This window comes from Pistacia vera, unplaced genomic scaffold, assembly GCF_008641045.1.
Source record: "Pistacia vera cultivar Batoury unplaced genomic scaffold, PisVer_v2 Contig214, whole genome shotgun sequence".
Classification (NCBI taxonomy): domain Eukaryota; kingdom Viridiplantae; phylum Streptophyta; class Magnoliopsida; order Sapindales; family Anacardiaceae; genus Pistacia; species Pistacia vera.
The window spans coordinates 1,019,932-1,042,917 of NW_022196018.1; the positions used below are offsets into that span (position 1 = coordinate 1,019,932).

The 22,986-nt window shown below is 40.9% G+C and overlaps 3 protein-coding genes across 3 annotated transcripts; 1 reads left to right on the top strand and 2 right to left on the bottom strand.

Annotated features, from left to right (window-relative positions):
• Positions 1 to 744: 744 nt before the first annotated feature.
• LOC116129807 (plasmodesmata-located protein 3-like) lies at positions 745 to 1,887 on the bottom strand. Its single transcript, XM_031415536.1, has 3 exons — positions 1,134 to 1,887; positions 881 to 1,007; positions 745 to 787 (listed from the first exon to the last, which is right to left on the bottom strand). Coding segments are annotated over exons 1-3 (882 nt in total). The 3' UTR covers positions 745 to 786.
• Positions 1,888 to 3,290: 1,403 nt separating this feature from the next.
• LOC116129809 lies at positions 3,291 to 4,454 on the top strand. The gene has a single exon (XM_031415537.1). It carries the CDS (start codon positions 3,291 to 3,293, stop codon positions 4,452 to 4,454), a length of 1,164 nt encoding a protein of 387 aa, XP_031271397.1.
• An 11,752-nt stretch (positions 4,455 to 16,206) lies between these two features.
• LOC116129810 (serine/threonine-protein kinase SRK2A-like) lies at positions 16,207 to 20,230 on the bottom strand. The gene is made up of 9 exons (XM_031415538.1): positions 19,760 to 20,230; positions 19,596 to 19,670; positions 19,399 to 19,500; positions 19,255 to 19,308; positions 19,060 to 19,152; positions 18,857 to 18,949; positions 17,074 to 17,178; positions 16,868 to 16,984; positions 16,207 to 16,242 (listed from the first exon to the last, which is right to left on the bottom strand). Exons 1-9 carry the CDS (start codon positions 19,877 to 19,879, stop codon positions 16,207 to 16,209), a joined length of 795 nt encoding a protein of 264 aa, XP_031271398.1. The 5' UTR covers positions 19,880 to 20,230.
• Between the last annotated feature and the right edge of the window lie 2,756 nt (positions 20,231 to 22,986).

Consider the following 22,986-nt stretch of genomic DNA (forward strand, 5'->3'; position numbering starts at 1 on the left):
AATACGTTGAGTTTGATGTCACTTGATATTGTCAGCTTCTCAATACCTAATTTTATTTATTGTAAATGTATCAATTTCAACTCTACAACAAAAATTAATTAAAATTTGTAATATTTTTCCATTTATTTGATGAAAGAAGTATATATTAATCATTCTCTAGTGTAACACAAAAATATTACTGATTATCTTGTAATATTTTAGGAATATTAAAAAAACAAAATAACCACCACTAAGTGGTCTGATGGTAAAAGAACAAGGAAGATCAAGCATGGTCTCTCAAGTTCTATTCTTCTAATAGTAAAAGAGCAAAAGAGGATCTAAAATGTCTCTCGAGTTTGAGTCTCTATCACTCCTAATAGGGGTGGTCATTGGAACTCTTACCCTGCCGGTAGCTTTGGGTGATAGTTCCATGTCCCGAAAAATTAGTTGTGTACACACGCGATCCGAACACGGTCAAAAAAAAAAAAAATTAACAAGTTAAAATTTAACCACTCTTGGTCCACATTCTTTCACTATAACATCTACATGTCAAATTGATATTCAAAGTATCATCCCTATAAAACAAAAATATTATATGGGAAGAAGCATATATTAATCTTTTAATTCTGTATAAATTAACATTCATATACAATTTTCTTTTTCCAACAATTCCACTCCCTTCACCAATATGCAACCTCCAGGCATAGTGCACATGATTTCTTGCAAGAGTTTAATATTAATGTCGGGCACCAATAGTCACCCACCCACCAGAAACCATGAGATCATCAATGGGCACAATCCAGAAAATCTGCTCAAAGCAAACATCCAAACATAAAATCATCAACTCAATGAGTTTATGAAAAAACAAATCATATAAGTTGTCAAAGTTTATAGCAATTACCATATATCATCTTTCTTTCTACATGACTTGAGAAACATCAGAAAGATTAACCCTAATCCCAAAGCCACTGCACCTCCCAAAACAATCGCTACTAATTTTCCTGTACTGCTGTTTCGTCCTTCGTGCTCTAACCACAACAATTTCGATATTAGAAAAAGTGAGTAAGTTCACTGACAGAGCTTCAATGAAAGAAGTGGATATGGGATGTTACACAATGTTTGTGTTTCCCTTTCCATGAATTCTTTTAGCTTACCTCTGTATGAATTGCCTGGCTCTTCATTTGGAATGAAACCATAGCTAATGAAGCATCTATCCAAATAAATTTGGCCTGAAATTGTGTTGCCACATTCTTGGCGAATAATCTGCACAGCATCACTTACACAAGCACCACACTGACGATGTCCCACTAAATCTTCTTCGCATTGCGCCATGACATGCACATGCTCATGGCTTCCTGAGTAAAACCCTCCACCACCTATTATACCATTCTCCATTTTTGCAAAGGCCTCGTCTCTCAAGTCTTCAAATCCGACATCTTCCGCCTTTTCGCCGCAAACCTTGTGAAGAACCTCGAATTTTGAAGTCTGATGAATGCTTAACTCATTAGTCTGATAGCGGAAGTAGCAGCCATGAAGCTGAATCCTTGCCGCTGCAGCTTTGTTGCACGAGGTGTTTGATATTTCCGGAAGGGAATTCACGCAGTTGTAGCAATCATCGTTGCTCAAATCCCTTCTGCACTGAAAGAGACCGGAGACGCCGGCGCCATTGTTATTATTCTCCAGATCACGACCTGCAGTGGCTCTAAAGAACTTGTAATGAGAAGAGTGAGGCACCAATTGCTGAAAAAGAGAAGAAAGTGTCTGTGAGTGAGCATCATCATCAGTTGAGTGTGTGATTGTTTGGGTTGAACAATTCTTGAAGACTAAAGTGTTAAAATCTGAACTGTTTTTGACAAAAGGCAAGAAGAGGTTAAACAGAAGAAGCTGAATAAGAGAGAATGGTTTCATGGTTGAATCCATTTGGAGGGTAGGGTGTTTTTTGTTGAAGTGAATAGCTGATTCAGTTCAACTTATTCTTACGGTTTCAGAGACCATGTACTTTAATTTCTAAGTGCAAGAATAAAACAAAGCTAATGGAAACAAAGTTCTTGGGAAGTTGGGTTTGTTGGGGTTTGTTTCTTGCCTAGTTCTAACCAACTTAGCGTAAATTTTCACCTATTGAATTCCCAAAAGAGTAAACGAAACTTTTTCCCACCCAAGGTTTGCCTTAATGACACTTTCTCATCCAAAAAGTTTCAAAATACTATTTTTTTCACTCAAAACTTATATTCTGTTACTATCCAAAATACACTTCACTTTTTCAGACGGTGTTCGACAAGTTATCGAAAGGCAAGGTAAGAAGAGTTTTATATAGTAGAGGCGGGTGGATTGAATGGTAGTGACCGATTGAATATTCGTGATCGAAATCAACTGAAAATCAACCAAGAACAGAAAACACTAGTTTTGCAGTGGCCAACAATCGATGAGAAATCAAGTGCCGGAGTAAAAGGGGTTTTATAGAAAGGAGACCGGAGATTCAAATGGTGCTAACAGAGAGAATTTTCGTAATCAGAAATTCAGAATCAGTTGAAATTGGCTTTGAATAGTAATAGAATATTAACTTTGGGTGGGAAAGTGTCATTAAGGCAAACCTTGGGTGGGAAAAAGTCGTTTACTCTTCTCCAAAAATAGAGTTAAATCACTCAACTATCTAATCAACATATTTCGCTTCTAAAGTCATATAATCTCATTTATTACAAGTTAGTTGATCCGCTCAAAAAACTAAGATATATATAATTACTATAATTAAACATTTTTCTTTATTAAAATGCTATCTTGAGACCAATTTCTGACCTACATAATGAGTTGAATATATTTGTGAAAAGATTTAAGACCAACTGGATTTGGTTGTTAAACATGTGTGCCCAAGTTATTACTTGTTTCCAACTTCGGAAAAGAAAAGGTAGTTAAAAACTATTACCCGTTGAAATTTAATCCATTCCTAACCTCTAAAAATAAAAGACCAATCCCAAAAATACACAAATATTTGAACTGGGAAAGTAACCATGTAACCATTTCTTGGTCCAAAACTCTTCTCATATAACCGATCTCCCTTGCATTTCGCCAACTACATCCCCATCAAATTCACCTCTAATATTTCCCATTTCTTCACTCCTCAATTTACTCTTAACTCACAGGCAAAAACCTTAGCCCCCTCACAAACAGCGTACCAGGCCGTGAGTAGGAACCCTCGCACAAGCAGTTCCAACTCCGCCGGCGCTATATTTTAGTCACATTATCCGCATTCATCATCAACACCACCGCTACTACGTCTAACACCACTACTACCACTGCAATTATATTAAAAAACAATGGTGGCTCCTTCCCGCGTTCTTGAAATCAGTGTAATTTCCGCCCATGACTTGGCCTTCGTTTCTAAAAGCATGAAAACTTACGTAACTGCATGGATCCATTCTGACCGGAAGGTCACCACGAGGGTTGATCAAAGTGGACTTAATAACCCGAATTGGAATGAAAAATTTGTGTTTCGGGTAGATGACAGGTTCCTTGCCGATGAAACTTCGGCTATTATGATCGAAATTTACGCGGCAGCCTGGTTGAAAGATGCCCTCATTGGCTCCGTTCGTGTCCTCATCAGCCACCTGTTTGGTTCTCTTTCGAACAACGCGTCAGCCACGAGGTTTGTCGCGTTGCAGGTTCGCCGTCCGTCGGGGCGGCCTCAGGGGATCCTCAACATGGGCATCACGCTTTTGGATAACACAATGCGGAGCTTGCCGCTTTTGACCGAGCTGTGCGCGATGGGTGGAACTTTTAGCGATATTTCATCGATAAGAAATTCGATCGATGCGAAAACGAAGAAGTTAACTAAGGATGATCTAGAACTTGGGAAATTGAATCTCAATAATAAAGCCAGAAAGAACGTGAAACTACGTCGTTCTTTAAGTGACATGACGGATTTAACCAGCGAGGATTACGCGAAACACGGTGTCGTTAATGTTGGCTCAATGTGCAATGGTTCGGTGGTGAAAGGAAACAATAACAATGGCAGCATGGTAAACGAGTCGTTATGTTCCTCGGACGTGGGGCCTTCGGCGTCGGTGGTGGCGGCAGCGATAGCGAAAGGGTTGTATAAGACACCGGCTCAGGCGAAGACGGCGCCGGCGCCAGCAAATGAAGGAGGGAATATTGGGTTGCTGACTGATGGTTGGACGGGGAAGGTGCAGAATGAAGAAAACCTGAAATTTAGGCTTGATGGATGGCGTAATGAGGTTCAACCAATTTATGATCATTCTAAAATGAGAGCTAATAGTAAACGCGGTGGGCGTGCGCGGCGGAGGAGGGACGGCGGAGGGTTGTTTTCGTGTTTTGGTAATGCATTTGGGTGTGAAATCTCGATTACCTGTGGTGGAGGAGGGGGAAACACCAAAAAGAGGTATCAAAATGGGAAGGTATGTCACCTTAGCGCGGTTGATGATAGTATTAGTATTCTTCAATCATACGTTGCGAGGTTTTAGAGAGGGAGTCAGGAATTAATTAAAATTTAATTAATTTAGATGAAGAATTGATTTTATATAAGATATTCTTTAAATGTTATTTAAATTAAATTAAATTATGTTGAAGAACATGATGATGATATAGTATTAAGTTATGTCGTGTCTGTCTTTTGGTGTAAGGAATTGAGGTTGGTAGCTAGATTAATTTAGTTGCACGAACTTCAATGTACCCTTTTAGACATACAATCCATTGAGACTGCTTGTATGTATAGCCAAGATTTAATTTAATAATATTTGTTTGTTCTTTGTTCATCAGAAATATGATCTCTGGAATTCCTGTTTCTGTTTTCTTCTTGCCAAAATTATTTAGTCATATATAACACTTATATGGGGAAGCGGTTCCGGGTACTCGCCGAAATTGCTAGGCATTAGAACCAAAATTGGAACTGGTCGGTTCCTGGCAAAAGGAATCGGAATCAAAACCAATTGGTTTCGATTATTCGATTCTTGGAATCGAAACCTGAAATGCAGGTTCAGGTTTCTTTTTGGGTACCCTATAAAATTTAATTACCCCCTATTAAGTTAATAAATTACAAATACACCCAATAGTTCACAAAATTCACCCATACACCCTCAATTCCTAAACCAGCTCTCAGCAAGGTACTCGAATGTAGGTTTCGATTCCGGTTCCCGATTCCAACACTGCAAGAACCAGAATCGAACCCGAGAATTCCTGATTCCAATTTTCCAGAATCAGAACATACCCTATGAGGGAACCAACCGAAATCAGAACTGGCGGTCTAGGTACCCCCTAGTTCCAGGTCTACACTTTACCCATGAATTAACCCATTCCTTCATCAAGTTGAATATGGAAAAAGTGACTACAATGACTCCATATTAAGATTATTAAATCAAAAAATAGGTCAATGGTTTTTATATAGAAATAATAATATAATCTAAACGTTGATATCAATTAATTGAATTCAAATGCTATGACGGGTTAGATGAATATGTATAGTATAGGTAGAAAATATTTAATTTTATTATGCCTGAAAAGTTAGGGCTGACGTGGACTCTCGTCAACAAGAGCCAAACAGGGTTCAGGAAGGTTTTGTGCCATCCAGGCGCTGCCACGTCGCGTAGTGACGCAAGGGGTATGGTTCTTGTCAGTGCAGTAGGTAAGTGCCAAGCTTGTGAGTGGTTAGGAATTAGCCACCTGCCCAAGCCTTACGCAATTTGAGAATATTTCTCATGCAGACCACCAATAGGACGAAAAGAAAGATTTGCACAACACCTACCCACTTGCAGACTTGTAATCATTACCTTGAACTCTCCCACTATAAATAGAAGACATCCCTCTCATTTGTGAGATTGGCTAATCTTAGTCTAAAATAGCTTACACACACACTCTCTCTCTCTCTTTGAATTCTCTCTAGATTATAACTCAGTTCGCTGCACACGACTTGATTTTACCCATCTATTAATACAATAACAATGGACGTATGATTCTCTTTTGAGCATCTGAACCACTTTAAATATCGCTTCTTATTCATTGTATCATTTCATGTCCTCATCATGTGTGATTTTTAAGTCCGCTTAGCACTTTGCACGTGCGAGTCGTTGGTGTCAAAATCAAGCATCAACAATTTGGTGCTAGAAGGAGGGCGTGATTTAGTATCTACTCTTCATTTGAAATCTCTGACTAATTGGCCCTACCAATCAGCAAATGGCTCGTGGTTTCGAACCTGAGCGAACCAACTATGACAATGAGGAAATCCCTCAGGTATAAGAAGACACTTCTCCCGAAGTGCCGCCAGTCCAGTAGAGTATCATGGCGGATATTTCTTTAAGCTCGCGGTTCGACCCAACCGTCATAAGTTACCTAGAGAGGTTCAATAATACTCTTCATATGGTTAGCCAAAGGTTAGACCGCTTGGATCGAGTCGTGCCACCAGAATCTAATGAGGCGGTGCCATTGCCAAAAACGTATGCAGGTCGCGTGAAAGCATGAAAAAGGGTGAAAGCCCATACAGCGTGCACTGCAGCGCGTCAAAGAAGGGGAAAGCAAGTGGCGAACAGCAAACCGAAGGGTTCCGAGAGACCAGCAAACATCGGCCGTGCCATGGGTAGAATACCCGTGGTACTACGACTCGGCGACATGTCACAGCAAGAGTCGTCCCATGCCACGTCGCATGGGCATTCCCACAAAAGTGCAAGGCGAGGAGATTTCCAATATCGCCGAAATGACAACCTCGACCATCGTCAGGCAGGAAATTCTCGTCGTCTGTGGGTCAGTTCAGATCACCGCGGAGATTGAGAAAATTCCCCGAATCACTCAATGCCATCACATGGCTCCAGCCAGCGTGTGTCAAGGTTTGCCGAAGCTTCCGACCGAGTCGAGAAAGAGCCCGATTTGTGGTCTTTTCTCAACTGCAACCGTAAGGGTCGAACCCACATTGCGGAAAGCGATCCCCAAGCAGCTCCGCTACCTCAGATTGAGGAATTACATCGAGCATTGGATCAGCTTAAGGCTCAATAGAATGAGTGTGGGAAGGTCGTAAAGGCGTCTCCCTTTTCTCTAACAGTGTTAGCTACTCCTCTCCCATTGAGATTCAGAATGCCCAACATGTAAGCATTCGATAGGAATTCAGACCCGCAGAATCACCTATACGAGGTCAACGACCTCATGGAACTCCACCAAGTCTCTGACTTGTCAAAATATCGTTGCTTGGCAGTAACTCTAACTACCTATGTCAAGCGCTGGTTCAAGTCACTTCCTGCGACATCAGTCAGCTTGTGGCCCCAAATGAGCTCGTCATTCCTAAGACACTTCTAGGCGAACAGGAAGTTCTCAATGTCGTTGAGCTATCTGAGCAACATATGGCAGGAGAGGGATGAATCCCTCCAATCTTACATAGATAGATTCCACAGGGAACTCCACAAAGTGGCTCATACTTTTGAAGAGTTCGTTCGGACTCTCATTATTGCGGGAGTTCGCCTGCAGACAGATTTGTGGAAAGAACTACAATCTAAGGACGATGTTTCCCTTACTCGCTTCTACAACCTCACCAAAAAATACCTCCGAATTGAAAATTCTATGGCTACTCTCAATCGCCACGACCTTGGTCCCTCAGGCAGTGCTCCCAACCGGAGGGAGAATAGGAGGACTGATCGCAGATGAGCTAATGATGATCAGCGAAAAGGAAAAAAGTAGCGGTTTGAGCCCAAGAAATCTTATGCCCCGGTTCTTCGTCGCGAACACGACAAGAATCAGTGTACCTCTCTAAACGCCTCAATATCAGCCATTTTGGATAAGTCAGAGGAGACCAGCTTGCTCAGAGAGCCAGATCCCATGAAAAATCCCCCCTCAGCCAAAAACAATAAAAAGTACTGCCACTATCATAGGGATAATGGGCATCACATAGATGAGTGTCGAGCTCTCAAGCAAACAATCGAAGACCTCATCAAGTAGAGACACTTCAAAGAATATGTTAATGGCCCAACTCCCGTTTGGGAGAAGGATAAAGAGGAACCAGGGAAGAAGCACCGTGGCTGCAAAGGACTTTATTGCGTGGGAATCATCTTCGGAGGACCATACCTCGCAGGGAATTCTCGAGGTGCCTAGGAGAGGTAAACTCGGGAAGCCCGTCATGACCTCATGAGTGTAATGAGCACGGCGTCGCGACCCGCTAAGGTTCGCAGAGAGAAAGAGATCACTTTCTCTGAGAAAGACGTTGTGTGATTGCATCATCCCCATAAGGATGCTATAATCATCGCGCCTGAAATAGGCTAGTGTGAAATCCACAAGATGTTGGTGGACAATAGGAGCGCCGTGAATATCCTGTTTCAACGAGCTTTCGAGAAAATATAATTGGACGAGGTAGACCTGAAGCCTACCTCCATCCCTCTTTATGGTTTTACCGGGATCATCTGATTATTAGGAGAACGATCTCGCTCCCGGTCACGTTGGGAGAAACCGACGAAATGACCAAAATAACAGAATTTTTAGTAGTAGACTGTTTGTCCTCTTTCAATGGAATTTTGGGACGACCTCTATTGAGGAATTTCAAGGCAGTCACCTCCATCTACCATCTGAAAATGAAGTTCCCCACCCCAACAGGGATGGGGAAAGTAAGCGGATCTCAACGCGAATCTCACGACTACTACATAAGAGTAGTGTAGATGGCATGCAAGGGAAGAGGAACACCAGTTGGCATCCTCGAACAGGCAATGACGATCAGTAGGATCGAGCTACAGCCCGATCCGATAGAGGATAACATGGATCCTCGTATCCAGGAATGCCCTCATAGTGGGCCGGTCGAGGATTTATCGGAGGTTTCGATCAACCAAAATGAGCCGACCCGAGTGTTGAGAATCGGGAGTAATCTCAACCCCCAGCTTGCCAAAGACCTGACAAGTTTCCTCAGAGAAAATGTCGACGTGTTCACATGGACTCATGCTGACATGATCGGGGTCAGCCCGAATGTCATATGTCATACAGTGAATATTGACAGTGTGGTCAAGTCAATTTGTGAGAAGAGAAGAGCAATAGACCCTAAACGATATGCTGCCTTGAAAATTGAGGTAGATAAGCTCCTTTTGAACTGGTCCATCCGAGAGGCGCTCTACCCGAACTGGGTTACAAATCCGGTCTTGGTAAAGAAGCCTAGCGGTAAGTGGCGAACATGTGTTGATTTCACCGACCTTAACAAAGTCTATCCGAAGGACAGCTTCCCCTTACCAAGAATCAACCAGCTCGTCGATGCCACCTCCGGGCATGAACTGCTGAGTTTTATGGATGCCTACTCGGGATATAATTAGATTCTGATGTACGCGTCGGACGAAGAGCATACCTCATTTGTTACAGATTGAGGGATGTATTATTACATGGTTATGCCCTTCGGCTTAAAAAATGCTGGGGCGATTTACTAGTGGTTGGTTAACCAAATATTTTTCGAGCAGATCAGAAAATCGATGGAATTCTATGTTGATGACATGCTTGTCAAATCGCATGTCACTTCAGATCACATAGCGCATCTCGCTAAGATCAATCCTCTCAAGTGCTCATTCGAAGTATCCTTGGGAAAACTCGTGGGGTATATGGTTAACCATAAAGGGATTGAAAAAACCCCGAGAAGATCCAAGCTCTCCTTAATATGAAAAGCCCAACCAACCGAAAATAAATTCAGAGTCTCAATGGGAGAATAGCGGCTCTCAGTCACTTCATATCGAGGGCAACAGATCACTGCTTGTCGTTTTTCAATATACTCAGGGCCAACAAAAAGTTTGAATGGACTCCGGACTACAAGCAAGCTTTTCAGAGCATAAAAGAGCACATCGGAAAACCACCTCTCTTGTCCAAGCCTCTCCCCAAGGAAATTCTGCTCCTGAACCTGTCCGTCTCTCAACATGCGATTAGTGCAGCTCTCATTCGAGAGGAAAGCAGAGTCCAATGGTCGATATATTACACAAGCAAGCGACTATTGGACACCAAAATGCAGTATCTAGAAATGGAGCGATTAGCTAATGTCCTACTGGTCGCCTCTAGAAAGCTGCGATCCTACTTTCATGCCCACACAATCCATGTCTTGACCAACTATCCGCTCAGCCAAATCCTTCAGAAGCAAGAGGCTTCGGGTAAGTTACTCAAATGGGCAATGGAATTGAGTCAGTTTGATCTACATTATAAATCGAAAGCAACCATTAAAGGGTAGGTTGTTACCGATTTCATTTTGGAGTTCTCGTACCAACCGAATCAGAAATCTGAGTAGCAAGCCAGCAAAGTCACCCAGAAAACTATTCAAAACTTATCGACCTGGAGCCTCTACATCGATGGTTCCTCGAATAGGAAAAGAGTCGGGGCAAGCCTTCTCCTCCTCAGTCCCGAAGAGACTCGCATCCATGGAATTCTCCGATTTGGGTTCCAAGCTACGAATAACGAGGCCGAAAACGAAACGCTGCTCACTAGTCTTCGAGTGGCAAAGGAAATGGGGTCAAGCGCGATCAGTATTCATAGCGATTCCCAGCTGGTTGTCAATCATATCTTGGGAGAATATTAAGCCAAGGAAGAAAACATGATCAGTTATCTGAAGAAAGCTAAGGCCGCACTCGAGTCTTTCAAGCACTTCACGATCAGATAGATTCCTAGAGACAGTAACTCTGTCACAGATGCCCTGGCAAGAATAGTCTCATCGCTAGACTCAGATGCGCCGAAAAGTATTCCTGTTCGGTACATAAATATTCCTAGTATCAGCTTGCCTAAGCAGGTCGTGGCTACAACAGAGTCGGTTTCCTAGATGATTCCAATTATTTAGTATCTCCGAGATATGACTTTGCCCAATGACAAAACTGAGGCAAAAGTCCTACACACTAGAGCTGCTCGTTACACACCTATAGAAGATCCATTGTACAAACGAGGGTTTAATGCCCCTCTCATCTGATGTGTAACTAATGGGGAAGCAGACTATGTCATGAGGGAGATACATGAAGGGATCTATGATAATCACACTACCGTGCGATCCCTTGCCAACAAAATTATCCACCAATGATACTATTGGTGGTAAGAAAGTGTGACAAGTGTTAGCGGCAAGGCTCAGTTAACCTACCATGAGCTCCTTCCCACTAGGTGATAACTATGACCAGCCCTTGGTCGTTCTCCATGTGGGGAGTCAATCTTATTGGGCCCATGCCAGTAGGAAAGGGAGGGGTCAAGTATGTTGTGGTCGCGATGGATTACTTCACCAAATGGGTCGAGGCTGAACCTTTGGCCGTGATCACTACCAAGAAACTCAAAGACTTCATCTTCAAAAATATAGTGTGCCGCTATGGAATTCATCATACACTCATCTCTGATAATGGGAAGCAGTTCGACAATGAGGAATTCAAGTAGTTTTGCGATGAGCTAGGGATCCATAAGAAGTTTGCCTCAGTCGCAAGACCGCAAGCCAATGGTCAGGTTGAAGCTGTTAATTAGACCATTAAGCACACTCTGAAGGCTAAGCTTGGCGCTACTAAGGGTAATTGGGTCAACGACCTCCCAAAAGTTCTATGGGCATCTAGAAGAACTACGAGAACCTCTATTTCAGAAACGTCCTTCTCCCTAGCGTATGGTTGCGAAGCTATGATCCTAGTAGAAGTAGGGACTGGTTCGCTTTGGAGAGACATATTCAATAAAACAGACAATGAAATACTTCTATGTGCAAGTTTGGACTTAGTTGAAGAACTCCGCGGCAAGGCTCAATTAAGGATAACATCTTACCAGCAGCGTGCAAAAAGGTTCTTCAACTCTAAGGTAAGGAAAATAGACTTTCAGGTCGGTGACCTAGTTCTGAAAGAAGTCCTTTTCGGTACAAGGGAACCAAGCACAGGGGTATTATGACCAAACTGGGGAGGCCCATACCACATCGCCAACGTGATACGGCCAGGAACTTATCACCTCAAAAGACTTAACGCTTCCGAAGTACCACGAGCTTGGAATGTTGAGCATCTTCGCCCCTATTACTAGTAATTCCGAACTCGCTTTTAATTTTTAATTTCCTTGTAAACTTCGTAAATAAGATCGCTCTTAAGCAAATTTATCTTGTATGATCTTGTTCGTCGCAATGTTTTTACAAGCTTTTTGTTCGCATATGTAACATTAGTCTTGTGGAGTACGCAAAATTATAAGTGCTATCACAAATGGCTAGAAAAATATTTCTTTTATTTATGTAATAGAGATCAGTACAGAGAAAATTAAGATATGTGGAAATGAGATTAAAAGCAAGGTTATGCATAAGCAAGAAGAAGTGATCACTGGTGTCCATCTCCAGACCTTGAGGGTGCGACCTCGGTATCCCCCAGTTGGTCGCCGACCACCCAGCCAGCTGCTAGGTCCTCTAGGACATATTCCTCTGGCTGATCGCCCCCTGGAGGAGGTTCTTGTTCCTCTTTCTCCCCAACGTCATCATCAGCATCCGCCATGGAAGTGAGGATGTCCTGGTACTCGATCGAGAGATCGGAAAGGTTCATCCATGGGTTCCTTGGCCGCAAGCTATAGATGGCCTAGATCGCCCAATCAGCAGCTTTCCTCTCAATTTCCAGGCTTTGCCGCTTCATCTGATCAGTTAATGAAGTGACTCACCCTTGGGAAAATTCAAGATCCGCCTCCAGTGTTCTCTTCTGCTTCTTGGTATTTTCCCACAACCGAGCTCTTTCTTTCTCTACCTTCTTGGCCCGTTCGGAGTTCGCTTGTAGCTCCTGCTTTTTCTCGCCACACTCTTTGGTGAGTCTAGCCATTGTCCTTTTGAGCTCTTTGATCTCTTCTCCTCTCTTCTCGAACTCGGCCTTCTGGAACTCTACTGTACGAAGGGTAGAGTTCATTTCTATCAGGTACTGGTTCACCTGGATGTCCCCAGCAGAGTCTAGGTCGGTCTTCTGTTAGGCCAAGTGCAGGATGAACAGGGATTGCATGGGAAAGAAAACAAGGGTTAAACTCCATTGTTCTGAAAAAACATAAAGGGCATAAAAACCAATCGATATTGGGAAATCCTCGATGAGGACGGGCTGCCTTATCTGGCTTTGCAGCTAGAGCGCTGCAGTAATTAGGTCTATAGGTCGGGAGGCCACAAACTCTTCAAAAGCCACAGCAAGTTGGCACTCCAGTAGGGTGTACACCACCAGCTGCAAGTGTTCCAGAAGTTGTCTCATGGAGTCCAGCACGGGTGTGTCAGCCCCTAAAGGAGCGAGCACCTCGCCAACCGGCTCTTTGCCTGCTCTCCTTCGCGGACCGTCGCCTCCCCCTGTCCCCTACGCGAGCGCTTTGGGACTATTGTAATGTCAGGTGCGGGCCTCAAGGTCACCCTCAAGCGAGAGGCCTGGTAAGGCTACGACCTCCCGGGTTACACCCTCGAGCCTTCTGGTTCAGACTCTGATTCCTCAGCTCGCAACTGCTTTCTCTTCCTAGTTTTTTGCCCCATAGTTTTCTACCTAAGGGCACAAGCAGCCGCGAGCCGGGAAGCTTCCCCTGGTCAGTCTATGGGTGTTCGCGCTCCCTCCTATGTCCCTCCGATGGGGGTATCGCCAGGGATCACCTCGGTTGGCTTAGTGGGGGTGACCCAGGGAAAAACGAACCCCCTAGCCTTTATCGACGATTTTAGGACTCTGGGTGGCATGGTCGCTGCATGAAAGTATGATTAGTGAAAAAGGTCATTGCATGCAAAAGAAAAACTTTTAAAGTGCGGAAACACTTACGAACTAAAGGTTCTAGAGATGCTTTAGAATTGAAGAAACTGTATTTCCTCAGGTTGGCAGTTGTCACAAGCAGTCTCGCATCACGACTTTGCTCAGGCAGATTATCAAATGCTACTATTCAGTCGAAATCAGTTAGGGCCGACAACCTGATCGTCTTGTTTCTTGCAAAGAGATGGAAAAGTTCGTCAGAAAGCAAAGACTGAAGGAAAAGAAAAAATTGGCAAAGTAAAAGAGGGGAAAACCTACTCAATTCCCTAAATTGGCAGACGCCAATATATTGAAAAAAGAAAAATTTGGTTTCGTAGGCCCTGACATTACTAGGGTAACCAAATATGCTTCCCGTGATCGTGGATCGCTTCGAGAGATAGATAGAGTCTTTGTCCTTGCTCTTTTTCAGATAATAGGAGCATGCAAGCTCCAGCACAATCAGCTGGCCGAGGCCATTCTCGCCATATGCGATATACATAGCCACAACTATCATATACGCATTGGGCATCAGTTGCAGTGGTGCGACCTCAAAGTGATCAAAGATTGACCTAATAAAGGGGTGAAAAGGTATCAATGTCCCGCATTTGAAAATCGCCTCGAAGATCACAGCCATTCCTTCTAAGGGATTCCAAGTTGTATACGTTCTATGCTGTAGACGTGCATATTGGTCTACTTCCTTCTGTATTTCATCTCGGGTGGCCACTGATAGGATCTCCTGCACGGGACTCGTTGGGGCGTCCTACGCCTACAAGCTCATCTCTTTGATTGTTTTGGTCGCTGAGGCATCCATTTCTCCTGCAGTCTAAAAAAGGGGCGACACGCAGAAATAACTCAGTCTTCGTACAGTATTTCGTACGACGACGTGGAAGAATAAAAGAAACCCTAGTGTACCTTCCTTAAACCTTAGAAAAACCTTAAAAAAACCCTTGGGGACCACCCCCAAGGATTCGTGCCCTAAATGCTTACTCTTTATGAAAGAAAAAGCCTTCTCCTCACAACTGCCCATAAACACGCACCACAAAGGTTTACCAAATAGTTCACACCCCTCATTATCGTCAAGACAAGCTATCTACTGAGCAGAAAAGAAAAGTAAAGGAGAAATCCTCCTTACCTCTTGGTTGTGGGGAACGAACTTCCTGTTATAAACAAAAGGTGTGCACCAACTGGAAAATAAGGAGACTGTACTCGTGAGAGCTTTGTTCTTTCTCTGGAAATATGAGTTTGTGACAATGCTTGAGGAGAGCCTGGGGTTTTATAGGGGGAGGAAACGACGATTGATTTTCCCTAAGTTAAGTGACGCTTGGACGGAATACGTTTCTCGCCATTGATTGCAACCACGTGTCATCAATCTGGGAGAAGAAGTAACCGCCACGCTTCGAGAATGTCAATTGATGCTTCCCTCCATTGGAATAAACAAGCGACGACTCGATTACCTCCTCCACATTAAATGCGCCCTCATCCGCATTTAATGCCTTGAAATGGAATGTCGTTTCAGCATGACTTGCATTTAATGCGCATGGCTGGCACTTATTGTGCACTAGACGCGTCTGTCAGAATAAATATTATTTTATTAAACGGATTAGCTGTCAAGCGCAACGGATAACATCTGAAGAGGTCGTTTGGGCATAATACTCTTCGTCGCGTATCAATTATGAGACAATGCAACTCCTTGTCTTTGGTAAAAATATGCTAAGTATTATCAGGTCATAGACCGTAGATGAGATTTGAAGCGCATCGGTACAGCACTGAATGGGGTCTGATCCAAGTTATCGACTTTGTGGAAAAAAGCCACCTCAGGTCACTTACAGAGGCATGTGTTGCGACCTCCTTGCAGCTCGGTTAGCTCGACCAAGAGTCATTTAGGACAAGTCAAGTCGTGGCATAATTATGAAGTTCGCAAGGTTCAATCCTTAAACCTTAAAAACTAAGGGACTTCTGTTGTGCCTGAAAAGTTAGGGCTGACGTGGACTCTCGTCAGCAAGAGCCAATCAAGGTTCAGGAAGGTTTTGTGCTGTCCAGGCACTGCCACGTCGCGCAGTGACGCAAGGGGTATGGTTCTTATCAGTGTAGTAGGTGAGTGCCAAGCTTGTGAGTGGTTAGGAATTAGCCACTTGCCCAAGCCCTGCACAATTTGAGGATATTTCTCATGCAGACCACCAATGAGATGCAAAGAAAGATTTGCACGGCACCTACCCACTTGCAGACTTATAATGATTACCTTGAACTCTCCCATTATAAATAGAGGACACCCCTCTCATTTGCGGGATTGGTTAATCTTAGTCTAAAATAGCTTACACACACACACACACACACACACACACACATACACACTCTCTCTCTCTCTTTGTATTCTCTCTAGATTATAACTCAGGTCGTTGCACGCGACCTGATTTTACCCATCTATTAATACAATAGCAGTGGACGTAGGATTCGCTTTTGAGAATCCAAACCACTTTAAATATCGCTTCTTATTCATTGTATCATTTCATGTTTCCTTATCACATGTGATTTCTAAGTCCGCTTAGCACTTTACACGTGCAAGTCGTTGGTGTCAAAATCAAGCATCAACAAATTTCTTCATCACCTTGATATCCTACACATTTCATGTTATCCATACATTCATACAATAAGATTAATATATTTTTTATGATACGCACGGTTGAGCAGCTTCAGCTTCTTGAGCTGAAGTTGTGTTTAATTTACGTTCATTAGCTAGAAATAATGGTTTGTGCTTTTTGTTTGTTCTTCTCTTGTCTTCTTTGTTTTGTTGTGTATTGATTAAGTTTGCCCGACCAGAAACTTCAATTTTTTTCAAAAAAAAGGCAAAATTCATCGAAACCTCCTATGGCTATGTCCTAACCTTCTTCTCCTAATCCTTCCAACTAAAATTTGTCCGCCATTATTTAAAGGCTTATCACCTTCTTTATCAGTTAACTTGTACCTCATAATTTGTCTTCATTTTGGGCTTATACACTTACTATTTTAGGTCTCTCAAAGCCAGTAAATATTGCAGCTGACATATTGGTTGTTCCTATACTACTATATGTCCAAGTTAAACAAGGGAATTCATTGAACTAAAATTCAGATGAGATGGATTGAAGACCATAAAGGCATCTCACAGAACCTTCTAGAGATATTCAAAAGCCAACGGCACACTATAGTTGCAATATATCATGATGGGCTCATAGAAATGATTGAAAAAAAAAAAAAATAGTAACTTCAATGGTCATACATACCCTTGCTGGATTTGCAACAAATATGCGAGAGAGTAAGTGTCTGCAATCTTGAGATATGTGCACATAGTCTGGGATTTTGTACTGAACAGCCATTATCCGCTGCAGAAGATAACAAAGAGGGAAAATAAACGTTAAAATGAAAGACGCTGGATATTATCAAATATTATAAAGAGGGAGAGATAATTTACCTGAATTGTTTTCCTGAAATTCTTGGGGTCCTCCTGGTCCTCAAAAGGGTATGCACCCACTAGCATAACATAAAGAGTGACTCCACATGACCATACATCCGCCAACTAAACAAATGCAGTAAGAACCAACATATTAGAACTAACATTTACAAGTTCACTTGTGTCTAAAAATAATGAGTTCTAGGCATTTCAATATTGTTATGAACATACTTCTCCAAGGACCAATTGGTTAGTCGGAGACAACAAAAATGTTTATATTTTTCTTTACTTTCTATGTAAAATCATTTTCAAATAGAAAATTGCTTATTGCTAGTTATTATGTGAAGAAGCATGCAAGCCAATAAAAACTTCCATTATGCAGACAAGAAACCTAGCTCTCCTGGAACCTTGTAATAGATTAACCAGACTGAAACTCCCATAAATTTTTCTCTTTATTAGAGGATTAAATAAAGAACTAAAATGCTAGATCCAAGAAAGTTACCAGTGACATCTGGGACAGGTAAAATACAACTATTAATTGGAAAACTACTTTTATACAAGGAAAACCTTCCTAATTGAAAGATTTGAAAAAACATAATCAACATAATCCTGAGTACAATTCCAAAAGCAAATAGAGAAAGTCTTTCTGTGTACTTTTTTTTTTTTTTTTCTTGTTTATCAACGTAATCAGCCAATTTTAGGCAAGCCATCCACCTAATCAACAATTAAGAAAGGTAAGTACACATCCTTATCCAGAATCAAATCAAGATTTTTACTTCAGTGCAGATTTCCAATTATATTTAAATCTGTCAGCAGATGATCTTTGCTTAACTTTGCTTAGATGTCCAGCCTTATCCAACTTTCATGATATTTCAAAGTTTTACATTTACGGGGTTGACTTTCAAACCTCTAAACATAGATCACTTGTGAAACCTATTGGCAACAAGTAACACAATCATTGATCAAACACATCACAGAAAAGTGTGTATAACAACCTCAAACATACATTTACATAACCTACCATTTACCTTTTTTAATAACCAAAGGTCATAATAAAATATTATAAATTATGTAAACTACTACTTCACTTGCAATTCATTGCTTAGTCTAATCTAAAATACATACAAGTGTGTGCTGGTCTTTGGCCCTTAGCTGAAGAAATTACAAAATTAAGTTGTTGCAAACTGAAATAACAAAAACTCAACTGTCAAACAATTGGCCAAATATTAGTGGGCCTAAGGAAGACCCTATTGATTTTAATACGGTTCAACAAACAGTAGGCAAGCCTTCATCTTAGGCTACAACCGATAACCAAGCAGTTTGACACATGGAATGTCTATAAAGTCTAAATGAAAATAATTAACTAAGATAAGGATATGAAAGTGACATTAAAATAAATAAAAAAGGAAACAATAATATGTGCTACTTAGTTAGCATGTGCATTGATTTAGTTACAACACGCATAGGGCATAAAATAATCTTCTCCGGTGGGACAGATACAAAGACATCACATCTCCTTTACCTTGAAAAATATTTAAAAGAGAGGTAATTAACTTTTAAAAGTACAAAAAGTTTAGTGGTGCCAAAAGAGATAAGAGTCATGCACCCAAAAAATAATGGATGCACACTCATCCCAGGTAGAACCTGCCCCTTGATTTGATTGCATATTAGTAATCAAACTCAAATGTGGCACACTAGATCCATGAGTCATCATCTAAAATAAAATAAAAAAATAAATAAACAAATGCTAGGCAAATTCAATATCTCCATTAATATGAAAAAATAATTAAAAAGACTAACTTACTTTGCCATCATATTCTCGCCGAGAAAGAACTTCCGGTGCAATATATGCCGGAGTTCCAACTGTGGATTTGGGCCTTGAATGCAACAGAGATGACTATACCACAGGATAGAAAAGAACAGATAAATAAACAAAAAAAAAAAAGCAAACAAGATAACCACAAAGACAAACAAGATTTACAGAGCAATTGAAATCCATTTCAAAACCTTAGAGTAACCAAAATCACAGATTTTCAAACGCGGTGCAGCGCTTCCATCAAGCAGGGTATTTTCCAGCTTCAGATCTCTATGGCATATTTGCTGATATGCAAAACGTAAAAACAAACAAATTAATTACATTTGCTCATCATAGTTCAATGCACAGAAAGATTTGATTTACTATATTTGCAATGACAGATTTACCATTGAATGGCAAAAATGGACACCTGAAATGAGCTGCTGAAAGAAATATCTAGCCTGCCATAAAGAAACCAAAACATCACACACTACCAAATAATAAATATAGATAGAACAAGTAAAAAAGACAAAGGGTAAGAGAAAATTAACCTCATCTTCACTGAATCTACCAGCATTACAGATTCGTTCAAAGAGCTCTCCACCAGCAGCATACTCCATCACAATTGCCAAATGTGTAGGAGTCAAAACCACCTGAAAAAATCCAAACCCCACAACACAAATAATTAATTAATTCAAATTATATCAAATAATAAATTCTCAACCAATAATCCAAAAAAAAAAATTGCCTCTTTGAACCGGATAATATTGGGGTGCCGAAGTGATCTGTGATTTATAATCTCTCTAGCAACATTCTCGTCAATCTGCAAATCATTCAATAACAAATTTCTAAAACATAATTTCAAGAAATAAAAAGAAAAAAAAAAATTGTAAAGAAATTAAAGAAGCTAACTTTATGGCCTCGGTCAATATATTTCATAGCGACAAGCTCTTTAGTCTCCTTGTTTCGCATAAGCCGGGCAATCCCGAAATTCCCAGCACCCAAATCCTTAACAACTTGATATTTTTCCATGATCGAAGGCAACCCAACTGAGATCTCTTAAAATTTGAATGGGAGGAAATAAAGGAGAGGTTTTTATAGAGGGAATTGATGGAGTAAAGAAGTGAAAGTGATGTGGAGAGAGAGAGAGAGAGAGAGAGAGTGTGTGTGGGAGAGATGCACGTGGAGAAGTTATAGAAAAATGAAGAAAAGAGAAAGGGAAATGGGCATTAACGGAGGATTATGGGAATCCATAAAAACCAGCTTGAATCCAACAAGAGCCTCTTCAATCAGCTCATCATTTTAATAATTTTTAATAACGGATCTCCAAAAACGCCGATGTGGTAGGAGACAAAATGCGGGTTTATTTTTGACTTTTTGCATGCCGTTTTCCTAAGCCATCAGATCAACTTGACCCTCGTTATACAAATTTATTTATGTTGATAATATACAAATTATATTTTTTTTAATATTAAAATTCTCTACTGTTGTGACTTTATAGTAAACCATTGTAGACTATAAAATCTATTGTCAAATCGAGGGATTGATCCTATGCCATACGAGCTACTAACAACCTGATCGACCTGCACAAACACAAAAAAGGGAATGTAAAGGCTAGATAGACACTGTTGTGGTGTTTGTCGTAGCACTCCGATGCTTAAGTCAACAAGGTTGAGAAACGCTATTGAGTGAGGACTAAAGGGAGAGTACCAGAATAATATGGCAGCTCTTGGGAGCAAGAACTTAGGAGCTAGTAGGTGTTGCGGGTGATTTTTGAATGAATAATGAGGGAGTTTGCCCCTATTTATATAGTGAACCCAAAAGGTTCGAATCCTAACAGGACTCTGAGTCCTACTAGGTAAAAGAGTCATTCTTAGGAAAGGGATAGGATCTCCTTTCCTTATTGGGTTAGAGATAGGATCTCCTTGCCTTATTGGGTTAAACTTAACATTAATTATTACAATCCAAGATCCTGATAGAAATGAAAACAGAATAGGATTCTGCTTTCTATTTCGAACTACTGTGGGCATGACCGACTTAGCTTAACTTGCAGGATAGCCCAACTTATAGAGAGGACAGTTCACAAGGTAGATTTAAGTGTAAGCCCAACCGGAATTGGGCTAAGGCCTTGGGTTGTTATCTGTATATCTTGTATGTTGAGCCTCATCAGGCCTAACATGATTTTTGGCCCATACAGTTTGGCTTATATGCAACGAATTGAATCTACTTTGGAGAGTAGATTCAATTAGTCGCATATAGGATGCAAATGAGCTGATATTCCTATATGAAGGATTAGACTCAGAACGTTTGCCAATGTCCTTGGGACATAGATGGTTTGGTTTAGCCATGGCGGCCGAATGGAGCCGAACAAATATTATACAACATTCAACGTTGAATCAGATATGGTCTATTGATGCAGTCATTCAGCTCAGCAAATTATCCTAGAGGAATTATGTCAGCTAGATCATTCAAAGCATGAGGTGACTTGTACAAATGCTTGAAGGTGGGAGTGTATTATGCTGTCGCACCCGCCGAGCAGGGTAAATTGGTCGAGCGTATGGAGAGTAAGATACTGATCGATATGATAACAACTTACCTAAGACGAGCCGAACGGTGTCGTCTTTAGGAACGCCAAACTCATCAGCTTATTGTTAGCGTCCCTTGGAAGGATAGACTTGTGTGGCCCAACTTGCTAACATACCTCAACCGAGCTGAAGCAAGAAATGGCAAGGTTATTGGAATTGATGATTAGATGACTAATAGCATCATACGGTAGGTGCATACAAACTGTTTTGACTGATAGGAGCAGGGCTTTTCAGATCCACAAACAAAACGAACTTTGGTGTCTGGCCATGCCGGGCCATATGATGGAGTATCACGGATATGCTAGGAGGAACGATGTATGTTGCCACGTGTTTCATCCCACACGAATCATACGTGCGGATGCGAAAGGAATTTCGAAAAAAGTTAAACAAGGAATTCATTGAACTAAATCCAGATGAGATGGATTGAAGACCATAAAGGCATCTCACAGAACCTTCTAGAGATATTCAAAAGCCAACGGCACACTATAGTTGCAATATATCATGATGGGCTCATAGAAATGATTGAAAAAAAAAAAAAAGTAACTTCAATGGTCATACATACCCTTGCTGATTTGCAACAAATATGCGAGAGAGTAAGTGTCTGCAATCTTGAGATATGTGCACATAGTCTGGGATTTTGTACTGAACAGCCATTATCCGCGAAGATAACAAAGAGGGAAAATAAACGTTAAAATGAAAGTGCTGGATATTATCAAATATTATAAGAGGGAGAGATAATTTACCTGAATTGTTTTTCCTGAAATTCTTGGGGTCCTCCTGGTCCTCAAAGGGTATGCACCCACTAGCATAACATAAGAGTGACTCCACATGACCACATACATCCGCCAACTAAACAATGCAGTAAGAACCAACATATTAGAACATAACATTTACAAGTTCACTTGTGTCTAAAATAATGAGTTCTAGGCATTTCAATATTGTTATAACATACTTCTCCAAGGACCAATTGGTTAGTCGAGACAAAAAATGTTTTATTTTTTCTTTACTTTCTATGTAAAATCATTTCAAATAGAAAATTGCTTATTGCTATATTATTATGTGAAAAAGATGCAAGCCAATAAAACTTCCATTATGCAGACGAGACATCTAGCTCTCCTAGAACCTTGTACTATATTAACCAACTGAAACTCCCATAAATTTTTCTCTTTATTAGAGGATTAAATAAAAACTAAAATGCTAGATCCAAGAAAGTTACCAGTGACATCTGGACAGTAAAATACAACTATTAATTGGAAACTACTTTATTTATACAAGAAACCTTCCTAATTGAAAGATTTGAAAAAACATAATCAACATAATCCTGAGTACAATTCCAAAGCAAATAGAGAAAGTCTTAGCACGAGAGAAAGTCTTTCTGTTGTAATCATTTTTTTTTTTTTTTTTTCTGTTTATCAACGTAATCAGCCAATTTAGGCAAGCCATTCACCCAATCAACAATTAAGAAAGTTAAGTACACATCCTATCCAGAATCAAATCAAGATTTGTACTTCAGTGCAGATTTCCAATTATATTTAAATCTGTCAGCAGATGATC

Coding starts and splice junctions, on each gene's coding strand:
- LOC116129809 (XM_031415537.1), top strand. CDS start 3,291: ATGGTGGCTCCTTCCCGCGTTCTTGAAATCAGTGTAATTTCCGCCCAT.
- LOC116129807 (XM_031415536.1), bottom strand. CDS start 1,887: ATGAAACCATTCTCTCTTATTCAGCTTCTTCTGTTTAACCTCTTCTTG. Junction 1,008..1,133: donor GCCAGGCAATTCATACAGAG/GTAAGCTAAAAG, acceptor TGTTGTGGTTAG/AGCACGAAGGACGAAACAGC.
- LOC116129810 (XM_031415538.1), bottom strand. CDS start 19,879: ATGGAAAAATATCAAGTTGTTAAGGATTTGGGTGCTGGGAATTTCGGG. Junction 19,153..19,254: donor TCCATTTTTGCCATTCAATG/GTAAATCTGTCA, acceptor TTTGCATATCAG/CAAATATGCCATAGAGATCT. Junction 17,179..18,856: donor GGCGAGAATATGATGGCAAA/GTAAGTTAGTCT, acceptor GCATTTGTTTAG/TTGGCGGATGTATGGTCATG.